Raw genomic sequence first — 12,132 nt, forward strand, 5'->3', positions numbered from 1 at the left:
AATGATTTCAAGGCTCCTCCGCTGCTCAGCCTTCTCCTGAGGAGAAGGCCTGGCAGCAGAGGAGGAGGACGGGCAAATGTTTGCCAAGCAAGGCTCCTCCACCATCTGGCTAAACATATATGTAGTATACATGTAGTATTTAGTTTTTACACACACATATATGTTGCATATATGTAGTATTATATATATAAACACACACACATGTAGTATATATGCATATATGTAATATATTATGTAGGATATATATATATATATATATATATATATATATACACACACACACACACATGTAGTATATATGTAGTATTTAGTTTTTACACACATGTGTTGCATATATCATGATATATCTAGTATTATATATATAAACACACACACATGTGGTATATAGCAGTATTTAGTTTTTACACACATATATGTAGTATATTATGTAGTATATATATATACACACACACCTATGTAGTATATATGTAGTATTTAGTTTTTACACACACATATATGTAGTATATATATATATATACACACACACACACACATGTTGTAGTCTTTAGTTTTTGATCTCTATGTATGTTTTTAATATATGTTTGTCAGCGTTATATATTTATTTTTTAATAATAAAATATTTAAAAAGAGAGGCTTTTATGCCCGCTGGGAAGAGTAAAACAAACAAACTACATTTCCCAGAGTGCTATTGGGCGCGCAGGCCTGGCTCCCATGAGCCTTTTCGGCCAGATTTGAAAATGAGACCGCGTCGTTGGCTGAATCCTTAGAGCTTAGGAGGAGGAAGAGGGTCCCCTGTCTGGCTGGCCTGCCTTCTGGGGCCTTTTAATTTGGGGAAAGGGGTCCCCAAAATCCACTGAATCCACTGGGCCTGACCCTCCCAGTCTGGCAAGTAAGTTTCCTAGGCTGAAGACTCCAAGCCCTGTTTCTGGACCTATTTCATAGGCCCAAGGCTGAAGAGTTCAAGTCTTTAAAGTTTAATAACAGCAACAAGGACAAATGATATTTTTGTTGACATTATTATTATTATTATTATTATTATTATTATTATTATTATTATTATTGTTGTTGTTGTTGTTGTTGTTGTTGTTATGTCTTTATTACCCCCTTTCCTCCCAATATAGGGACCCAAAGCAGCAAACAAGTATAAAAAGAGAGAAAACAAAGTAATGCACTGATCTTTTTTGCTGTTTTGCTCGCTTATTAGTTGTTTGTCTGTTTATTTATTTACTGTTTTAAATTGTAATCTATTTTAATATGTTTTATATTGCAAATTGTTTAATTCTGTTTTAATGGAGGGTGCGGGGGGGATATGATACGAATACTTTTAATGTTGTAAGCCGCCCTGGTTACCTGAGTGCAGAAGGGCAGGATATAAATAAATTTTAATTTTATTATTATTTATTAAAAGTAATACAAATTTAAAAACACTACAAAACACTAAAGTGAATAAATATACAATTAAAAACAATTAAACATTTGTAAGGATTAAAATAGTTAAAACATTCTAGTTTTAAACCATATACTGTATCTATAGTAATATATATATATATATATATGTGTGTGTGTGTGTGTGTGTGTGTGTATGTGTGTGTGTATACTGTACATACATACCCTGTTTCCCCCAAATTAAGATTTTTAGATATGCTGGGACTAAGATCCAAGGCAGGCCTGCTGTTTGGCTGCTTAGACCACAGGAGGATCATCACATAAGGCATACCATAAATAATAAGCCGTAGCAGGATTTCTAAGCATTTGCACAACATAAGCCATACCCTGAAAGTAAGACATATAGAGATAGGTCTGGCGTGGAACGAAAAGATTGGGGCCAATGGTTCTAAAGGAAATGGAGTTGCAAGAAATTCAGGATGGAATTACGGGTTTAGAGAGTTATGACGATGTTCCAGAAGAAGATGTAGATTTAACTATACGTGAATAAATGTAGATTGTTGTGCCATACTTAATAAAAATAAGACATCCCTCAAAAATAAGCCATAGTGTGTCTTTTTGAGGAAAAATCAATGTAAGACAGTGTCTTATTTTCCAGAAAACACGGTATATGTATATGTGTGTGTAATACATACTGTGTATACTGAGAGTCAGCATGGCATAGTGGTTTGAGCGTTGGACTGTAACTGGAGACCAGGGTTTCAGTCCCTGCTTGGCCATGGAAACCCACTGTGTGACCTTGGGCAAGTCACATTGTGTGGGTGTGGGTGTGGGTGTGTGTGTGTATTGTTAAGATATTGTATTATATATTTGTTGCTGTCTGTTACACAGGGTGCAGAGGATCTGAAGGAGGGATGATTGTCTTTGGGCATATGTTGATATAAAAGATTCCCTTGCTTTTGACAATTATTCTCCATAATTCCCTGCAGCTACCCATTACTGCAAAATCAGACCTGTAGTCCTCCAAAAAGCGTGTTTTCTGAACTCTGGGCAAGATTGGCAACAGTGGGCAAGCTATTTTACAGAACATGTGAGTTAACAGCACTGGGTTTTCTCCCTTAGGATTGCCAGTCCATACCAACAAGGTTGAGCTCGGTTGATTAGTGGCCTGGATAAGTATAAAAAAGTTTATGTTTTGTGGGCTTTTGGGCTTTGGGGCCATGTTCTAGAAGAGTTTCTTCCTGATGTTTCACCAGCATCTATGGCTGGCATCTCTGAAGCATTCTCTGGCGAAACGTCAAGGAAGAAACTCTTCTAGAACATGACCACAATGCCCAAAAAACCCACAAAAAACTATGGATGCTGGCCATGAAAGCCTTCCACTTCACATAAAAAAGTTTCCTATGAGGTTAAGGCTAGGATAGGAACCCCTTGGATATGAACAACTATAGGCCAGTATCCTTACTACCTTTTTTGAGCAAGGTGATCGAGAAGGCGGTTGCTCTTCAGCTCCAAGCTCTCTTGGAGGAAACCGATTATTTAGATCCATTTCAAACATATTTGGTTATTATTCTTACATTAACGTTTTAAATTGTAAACAGTTTAATTCTATTTTAAGGAGGTGGGATTCTAGGATGTGGGAATGTATGTTTTAATGCTGTAAGCTGCCCCGATTGTGTTCACAGAGGGGTGGGATAAAAATAGATTTTATTGTTGTTGTTGTTGTTGTTGTTGTTATTCATATTATTATTGGATGAGGCTATGTAGTTGTCAGCACTTCAGTTTGCTGGGTGCAAGTATCTTTTCCTCCCTTCTCTCTTTAATAGGATGGATTTGACTAGGCCAGTATTTCCCCGTCGCTCTTTTATTTCTGCTGTTGAGGTGACACCAAGAACTGGTCCTGTGGATGCTAGTGACATTAAGAAAAATCTCTATGGTGACTTTTCTTCTATCTGCAATACAAGCCAGGTAAGATAATCAAGCATCTGAGACTGGTGCACTTTTGCTTCCTGTCTGCTTTTGTAAATTTTAATAATAGTAAGATTTGTGGTATACCTAGGCAGCTTAGTTAGGTCTATTGGATAGAACATTTTACTTGTCTCTTTTTCTGAAAGGACAGATTAACTTAAAGAGTTCCTAAAAGGTTGCTCTGCTGCATTGCATTTCTGGAAGTGGCCCCCTTTACATTGATTTGGCTAAGGGGTGTGATGGCTTGAAATGCTTAGTTGCGCCTGGAATTACATTGCTCCATCTAGCTTCTATGAGGGGAGAGCCACATGTTGCTAGAATGAAAACATAACACAGCTGGCTGAAGACCGGAAAGAAATCTTGGGTACTAAGGAAGTGAAGGGTCAGAGAGTACAGAGACAAAGAGGGTGGGTGAGGACTGCAGAGTAGGAAGTCAACTGCAGAACCTGAATGAAGATAAGTGGAGTCTGAAGCTTGAGGAAGAGGAGGTACAAGACAGAGATTTGTAGCAAGAAGGCACTGAATCAGAAATGGGATTCTGGGAGTTTTTGTGTGTGCATGATGAGGGGTTGTATACTATGAAAAGTCAGGGAGCAGTACTAGGTCAAGTGAAGGTGAAGGAAGGGACGCATGCTAACAGAAGACTTGAAGTGGTTGTAAGGTCTAGAAGTGAAGGATACTGAAGACTTAGGAGCAAGGGGTGATAAGCTGCATTTCACAGTGAAATAATTTAGCCAATTATTGAAGAGCAGGCTTTTAGTACAATTTGAATAAGAGGGAATTGCTGACCTAGTGTTTTGCTGTCCTTTGATGAGCTGTCATGACTCTTGAAGCACAACTGTCTAAATCTTGGGAGTCCCTGTTCTCCTAAAAAGAAAACACTACTGATGGAAAAATATTTTTCCTCTTGTTGTACCTTGAGAATAACCCAAGTGTGTTGAAAGAAACTGTCTGTCCTTAGCACAAGTTAAGCACCAAGTTATCTGTATGTGAGGAACATGGTTTGATTCGAGGAAAAAAGTTTCTTTGAGAGTAAAGACTCATTTAAAAACATTGTCAGCCTGGGGCATATGAAGATTCTTCTTGGGATAGCAATTACTATTTATTTCTTACCTTTTTTTTTTTAGAGAGAGAGCCTGGAATCCAAAGAAGGTATTCATGTTTGCCTTCGTATCAAACCACTTACGCAGCCAGAAAAAGACAATGTTTCTCAGGTTTGGCTTAATTTTTTTTAAGCGTGCGCGCACACACACGTACACACAAGGCAAAACATTAAAAATATGCCATCTTTTCAGCTAAAAGTCATTCTTTTTTACTTTCTAACAGGAATGCATTTCAGTTCTTGATCCAACAAGTGTTATATTGAAAGCTCCCCAAAGTTCTAAGGTTTTCCGGCTTAGTGAAAAAAACATGGGGCAACTAGTACAGAAATTTACTTTTTCACAGGTAGGTGAAGTTTTAAAGGTCTGTTGGCTACATATGAAATGGAAAGTTTATATCTGAATAAAAGGCATACTTAAGCAATCTGAAAATAATAATAAAAAAAGAAAACCTCAAAGTTATTGTTCATGAGCTAAGGAATCAAAACCACTGAAGATCTTCTTGCTTGTAATTTGTTAGGTATTTGGTCCTGAAACAACACAAGAAGAACTCTTTGAAGGTTCTGTGAAGCAGCCAGTGCTAGACTTCATCAAGGGTCATAGTCGCCTAGTATTTACCTATGGTGTCACAAACGCTGGGAAAACATACACATACCAAGGTACAACAGATTTTCCATGATTCTAGAAAATTGTTCACTTGAGCTGTATGTTATCGGCTTAGAGCCACACACTTGATGTCATACTGCTATCCAGTCTCATCTCAATATGGTTCCCCACTATATTGAGCTTTGTCCTCTAAGCAAGTTATTCTGACTCTTCAGACTTTTTTTTCTGTCTGAGATATGCATGCAATTTGTTTTGAATTCCTTTCTTAGAATCATAAGAGACAGCCTTTATATCCATGTTGTCTATAATTAATTAGCATCAGAGTTCTCCACAGTCTTTACCTCTGGGATATACTGTTACATAGTGAAGCTGCTGCTGCTTCAGACATTATGGGTGAGGAGAAGAGCAGAAGTGTTGAGAGAAAAGAGCTATAGGCCCCGTACAGATCTCCCAAAAAGGGAGGCCTGCTGGCGCCTTTCCCCCTCCCCAGCAGGGAAGTCACAGCCGCCAAACCGTGAGGCTTCCCTGTAGAGAACAAAGAACCTGTGAAAAGCGGGTTCTTTTTGCGCCACGCTTGTGACGCCCGAGTGCGGCAATGGCGTTCTTGTGATGTCACAAGCGCAGTGCGATGTGGGGATGCTATGCACCCGTCATGTCACAATGATGGTGCCCATATATATGGGGCGCCGCCATTGTGATGATGCCACGCCATACTAGAGTTAGGGACTGTGTGGTTGCCGTGTGGTCCTTTAACCCTAGTACGCCGCTAGCACGGTTCATTTGGCCCATCTGGACCGGGCCCTAGATGCCACATGGTGTGTCTTGCACAAAATAGCCTGCTATCCTAATGTGGCTTTTTGGATGCTGGCCTTTTTCCAGTGTTACTCAACTGCCAGTGGGCTTTTGAACTTGGAATGGGTCTCTCTCTCTCTCTCTCTCTCTCTCTCTCTCTGCACTGCCTTGTAGGTTTAAATAGCAAATTTTTTTGCTCCTATGGTATCTGATTCTTCTAGCTGGAAACATTAGAGATTGAACCTGGAGACATCAGCTTGCAAACTTTGTGCTTTACCACTGAACTGTGGTCGCTCCTATCAGCTAAGTGTTCTGTCTCAGTTGAATGATGGCTGCAAATGTACATAGATGACACAAATGAAGTTTCCAGCCTTTAACCTCAGAGTTAGAACAGTGTCATGGCATCTTGACTGAGAGTTCATTAGTTAGCCTCAAGCAAGCTACTGTTTTTCAGTCTTCTGAAATGAAACTGAATGGAACAAAAGCAAGTACAGTCGGCCCTCATATCAGTGGAGGTTTGGTTCCAGACCATATTAATAAAATCCATGAATAATCAAATCTTCAAAAGTCAAAGCTGCAAATGTGGAGGGACAAGTGTATTTGTAATTATTTTATGATTACTGAAAATAAAATTAAACAGTATTGTATTCTAAATATATGATTAGAGGGAAAAGGTTCCACAAAGGCCTGTATTTATATATAAATAAATATACTTTGGGGGGGGGGGGATAATTGCCTGAACAAAGTTAATGATTGCTTGACTGGATTTGTAATAATACAGTTGGCCCTTCGTATCCACGGATTCAACCATCCATGGCTTGAAAAGATGTGAATTCCAAAAAGCAAACTTGATGTTGTCATTTTATGTAAGGGACACAATTTTACTACACTTTTATATTTAATGGAACCTGAACCATGGATTTTGGTATCAATGGGGGCTTCTGAACCCAAATCCCTGTGGATATCAAGGTCCCACTGTACTTACTCATTTTTTTTACTAATTATTTTAGTGATACAGTGGTACCCCGGGATACGAATGCGCCGCCTTACGAAATTTCCGGGTTACGAAAAAAATCCAATTAAAAAAAAACTTCCGCGGGACGAAGGTTTTTTTGGGTTACGAAAAATTTTTTGGTGCTTTTCGGCGCTATTTCACACGAAATCGCGGCTTTTCCCCATTAGCGCCAATGGGTTTTTCGGCTTGCGAAGTATTCCGGGTTACGAAAGCGGCGGCGGAACGAATTAATTTCGTAACCCGGGGTACCACTGTAAATCTTTATAATTAGGAAATCTGCCCATATCCCTGTTGCTTTTCCATTGCATTTATGTATATTGTTTTCTGTTGAAAGTACTGGTGCTATTATATGGCTAAATGTCAGAGGGACAGTTGATAGACTGTTAAAGAGTTTTCAGCTGATAATATGAGCCTAATTTGCCATCAGCTCAGATAGTCCTGTTTACCTGGGAATAAGCAATATAATTGTCTTCTGAATAAACTGAATACATTTGATAAGTTTGGCATTCTACATGACAGGCACTGAAAAAGCCAGTGGCCTTCTCCCAAGGGCTCTGAAACTCTTGTTTAAACGCATTCAAAGTAGACTGTATCCAGAGGTGGACCTCAAACCCCATCGATGCCGAGAACATCGGAAGCTGACAAAAGAGGAAGCCAAGGAAGAAGTGTCTGTCAAAAGCTCACTACTTCGTCTCATGAAAGAGGTGGGACGGCTTGTTAAACTACATTAACAGCTTGTTGCTACAGGAGGAAAACAAACAAACAAAAAACAGATTACAGAAAAATAGTTTGTATCACCGGTGAGAGGGGACTGGGTTTGGGAGGCCATTTGCTATTGTGGAAATGATGCCACAAGTGTAAACAATAATGCTGTAACATATTTGACCCTACTATTATATTTTTATGAATTTGTTTTTTGGCTTGTGTACACTAGAGTAAAGCCACAAGTTTCTGGTCTGAAGATCCTGCAGGCTTCTTGGAGGTCTTTGCTGTTTGCCCTTTGGAATTTCTATCCCTAACCTCACCCCTACCCCCCAATTACCTGCACATCTATAGTAAAAGAACTTCCCCTGACATACAAAGGGGCTTCCCTGTTGGCATAAATACTGTCCCTCTGGTGATGCAGCACTTCCACAGTGCCCACCAACCCATGGAATGCTAGGTGATGAGCTGTAGGATTATGGCCTTAGAAAGTTCGTGTATTATCTGATGCTAAGGGCACTATACTTAGGCAATAGTCTTAACAATTTCATATATTAACAACTATGGCCTCAAACAGACGGCCCAAAAGGGCCACCATCAGGCCGATCTGGAGGTGAGGCATGCACATGACACATGCTCCTGGATGACTTGGAGGCTGTGCTGGGGCTGCTGAATGCAGCCTAAAACCAGTTGCAAAAGGAGTGGTTTCTTATTGCTTTGTTTCGTGGACTGTTCAGGACTGTGGTAGTGGGTGCCCTTGGGACTGTGGCGTCTGGTCACCGTGGTCCCGGGTCAATCAGGGCAGGAGTGGCTTCTGGCAGCTCCTGCTCCAGCTGCTTTCCCCCAATTTTATCTTTTTAATATTTATGTCATGTCTATGGTTGTGGGAATTATTACTTTTCAAAGTGAGAGGTACCAAGAAACAATTAATTAGGAAGTTCAGCTCTGGAAAACACTTTCCAGGCAAATGGTCTTACAGAAAAATCTTTACATGGTAATGCTTGTATGCTGTCTCGAACTTAAAAGGTGTAAATGGTATAAATATATTGGGGTTTTCAAGTGCTAGAGAGTCTACTGGGCTTGTCTGTATTTTCTGAGGCTTATGAAAACTTTATTTTATTTTTAAATGTTTCTGTTTTACAAAATCTGAGTTTGTTTCAACTGACATATAGTTGTCTATTTCTCCATTTTCTATATCCAATCATACCCCGTTATAACAGTACTTAGGCCCTCAGCAGGTAGGCCAGGAAAGCACAGGCTGAGCCTGTGTCATTCTGGCCCAGGTGCTCACCCAGTTTGGTCGCCTGGCTGGTGCAGGGATGTATGGGTGTTTATACACCCGTTGCTGTGCCAGCCCAGGAGCCCACTACTGACGTGTGCCCATTCTGGTCATTAAACAACTTAAAGGCCCTACTGCCTACTGAATTGTGTACCAAAAGCAAGATCAATGGTCCGCATCCTGATGCATACATACAAATTATATATCTAGGTTCTTCTACATAATAGAAAACTGATAGATATGTAGGGATGCCATAACCTGCCTGCAGGTGGGAAAGTCCCGCTTTAACGATAGCGGCCCGGTCCTGGCCCGGTTACCGCTAATTCATGGCTTTGGGCCCGGCCCCTGGGCCGGGCCCACTCATGTGGCCATTGCTGCATCTCTGCCTCCGCCTTGGCGCGCTCTCCCTCCGCGTGCTCTGCGGCAGGCAGCCACCCATCTCCTCTGCCTTCGCGCGCTCCCCTCCGTGCGCTCTGGCAACAGGCAGCCACCCACCTCTGTCGCCTCCTCTTCTGCGCGACCGTGCCAGGCATTTGCTTCAGCTGCGGCCAGCAGTAGCGTGTACTCGCCCCACTTGTGCGGCCGCGTGTGGGGCTATAAAGGCAGCTTGGCCCTTTGATGCTGGCTGGCCAATGGCAGAGTAGCGGGGGCGGGGCTGTTTCCTGCCCCAATCTGCCATTGGCCAGCATCAAGGAGGAGGCGGAGCGGAGGAGGACTCTGGCCACAGGGAAGGGAAAGGGCTGTTTCCTAGCGCATGGCGCAAGGAGGAGGAGGAGGAGGGTGCCCATTTCCTATGTCTTTTTTTCTAAAGTGTGTTTTTTGTTGTGTATTTGGTGCTTTTAATGCTAACAAGTCTGCATTGTTGTGACAATGAGAGTAATGATGATGACGATGGTGATATTGATATCAGCAAGCCTCAGAGGCATAGTCAATGTAAGTTGCTCTGAGTTTTACAAACTCATGTGCAGTGAAGAAAAACCAAAGTCCCTTGACCAAGTACACACTTCTGAGAAGTACACTTGGTGCAAGAACGGTGGAACCACCTTGACATGTTCAATATGCATAGCCATGTTAAACCATGCTAAGTGTTAAACCCAAGGGGTTTGGTTATGGAATAAGCCTCTGAAATATGCAAGAGGCCATGTTCAGTAAAGCCATGTGAAATGCCCAAATGTGCTGTCGTGTGTGTTTTGGAATGGGAGGGGGGGTTGGCCAGAAAGGGAAGTACATTTCTGCCATCTGTCTAGGAATAATGCCCAAATGTCCTCCATTCTGATCATGCCTAAGAAACATGCATTTATATTAACATTTTTAAAAAAATCATCCAATTTTTCCATGTGTCCTGCATTTAAAAAAAAAATGTGTCCTACATTTGTCCTGGTTTGGAAGTCCTGACTTATGGCAACCCTATAGATATGCAACTTTTTACTTCCCCGTTGTCTGAAGCAGAGAACCAGAGTGTTAGATTTTCCAACATTTTTCACTCAGTAGTCTTGCCCTGGAACGTCCCTGGAATTATTGCAACATTTGTTCTGCAGAGACATGTCCTGGAGATTAAAATGTACATCCATTATTATTTTTAAGAGTACCCAGGAGATGGCCTTGTCAGTGGCATAATGTGGATTTTGGCCTTGAAGACTTACTTGTTGAAACCTTTAAAGTGTTGCTAGACTCTCTTTCCAACTATTCCCGCAATTGCTACTGTCATAAAATCTGATAAGTCTACCACAGAAATGGCCTTTTCTATAGTTTTCTACTAGTATCTCATATTTTCTTAATGCTCTAATATACAAAGATTGATACAAAATCTCTCCTAACATTTGTGATTTTTGTCTGTGTCATTATTATTAGGTAGATTACCCCTGTGACATTGATGAAGATCATAGCAGAACAGCTGATAGTTCTAAAGGTAAATTCTGTACCAGAAAGAGTGATATTTAAATTCAGTGTGAATTATTACTATAACAAATTGAGTTCGGAAGAAGTCTTTTGCATTAGTAGCTATAAATAAATAAATAAATAAGGCAAGCTTTTGGCTTATAATTTATGGGTCAGAAGGGACTTTTATTGGGCCTTTGCTTTTTACATGTGTTTAAACTGTTTTAATTTTGTGTTTATCACAGAATTTTAAAAATTGTTTTTAATTTTTGTACAATAGTTTTTGTACAATAGTTTTGTGTCCTGTAGAAGGAGAAAGGCAAGATACAAATAAACATGATTCAAGCAGATAACCATGTTAGACAGTTTCATTATAAAAAAGAGAGGTAGTCTTGTGGCTCTTTTAAAACTAACCCATTTATTTCAACATAAGCTTTCCTGGATAAAGGCCACTCTGTCCAGAAAAGGGGGCTATAATCCTTGAAAGCATGTGCTGAAATAAATTGTTAGCCATACTGGTGCTGCAAGAGGCTTTTTTTGGTTTTACATTATTTGCTAAAAAAGGCTCCTTTCAACCAAATGTTGATATATCTCCTTTGCTCTTTTAGACTTTCAGGAACCAGAGACAGAAGCTGTGCGATCTAATATGGAGGAGGACAGAAGGGCACTATTCTCAGTCTGGGTTTCATTTTGTGAAATTTACAATGAGTCCATTTATGACCTATTGCTTCCACTGTCCAGTGACAAAAGAAGAAAAGTGTTGCGCCTTGCACAAGACATTAAAGGCTGTTCGTACGTTAAAGGTAATAAACATTTTCATAATTGGTAACTGCCATTTCATTATTCTTAAAATGCTTTATGTATCCATGTGAAGCAGGCTTTCATTGATTAAAAATGCACTTCATCTTCATGATGCCAAGGAAAAAAGGTGCATCTCTCTCACCTCCAGTACTTCTCAGGTTAAATTTGGCAAAGTAATCCCCCCCCCCTGATATATGGATTTTGTTCCTGACTTCTAAAGAGCAGGATTGTACTGTAGTAGTCTTTTTGGTCTACACAAGTAGCAACTGTACTGCAGTTGCGAGGTTGGTGAAAGACATGAGGCTGGACAGGGATGCAAGGATCTGTGAAAAATGGTGGGAGGTGTGGATTCGCAGTGAGCACTACTTTTGGATACCTGCCATTCACAGATCCTTAGTCTGTCTCCAGCCTCGAGTCTTTTTGCTGCCAGCTGCCTGCTTCCGCCTTTGAGGAGGGAGTTCTAGTATTCCAGCTTGTTCCTCTCAATCCAGCCTCGCGTCTTGGTCATTTGCTATTTATTTATGTATGAGACATGAGTCTAGAGACAGACTGAGGATCTACAATGAGTAGGAGTGCCGCAGCTATTGTCTCGAATGCAGAAGTGG

At 40.6% G+C, this 12,132-nt stretch overlaps 1 protein-coding gene across 1 annotated transcript in view; it reads left to right on the forward strand.

The window, feature by feature from the left end:
- Positions 1-761: 761 nt before the first annotated feature.
- KIF20B (kinesin family member 20B) overlaps positions 762-12,132 on the forward strand; it is a 55,334-nt gene continuing 43,963 nt past the window's right edge. The window contains exons 1-9 of the mRNA XM_042458464.1: positions 762-889; positions 2,376-2,476; positions 3,213-3,354; positions 4,482-4,568; positions 4,681-4,800; positions 4,975-5,113; positions 7,387-7,571; positions 10,700-10,757; positions 11,335-11,529. Of these exons, the coding sequence (XP_042314398.1) occupies positions 2,475-2,476; positions 3,213-3,354; positions 4,482-4,568; positions 4,681-4,800; positions 4,975-5,113; positions 7,387-7,571; positions 10,700-10,757; positions 11,335-11,529 (928 nt within the window). The 5' untranslated portion in view covers positions 762-889; positions 2,376-2,474. The remainder of the gene's footprint in view (positions 890-2,375; positions 2,477-3,212; positions 3,355-4,481; positions 4,569-4,680; positions 4,801-4,974; positions 5,114-7,386; positions 7,572-10,699; positions 10,758-11,334; positions 11,530-12,132) is intronic.

The sequence above is a fragment of the Sceloporus undulatus genome, chromosome 3 (assembly GCF_019175285.1).
Source record: "Sceloporus undulatus isolate JIND9_A2432 ecotype Alabama chromosome 3, SceUnd_v1.1, whole genome shotgun sequence".
In the NCBI taxonomy this organism is placed as follows: domain Eukaryota; kingdom Metazoa; phylum Chordata; class Lepidosauria; order Squamata; family Phrynosomatidae; genus Sceloporus; species Sceloporus undulatus.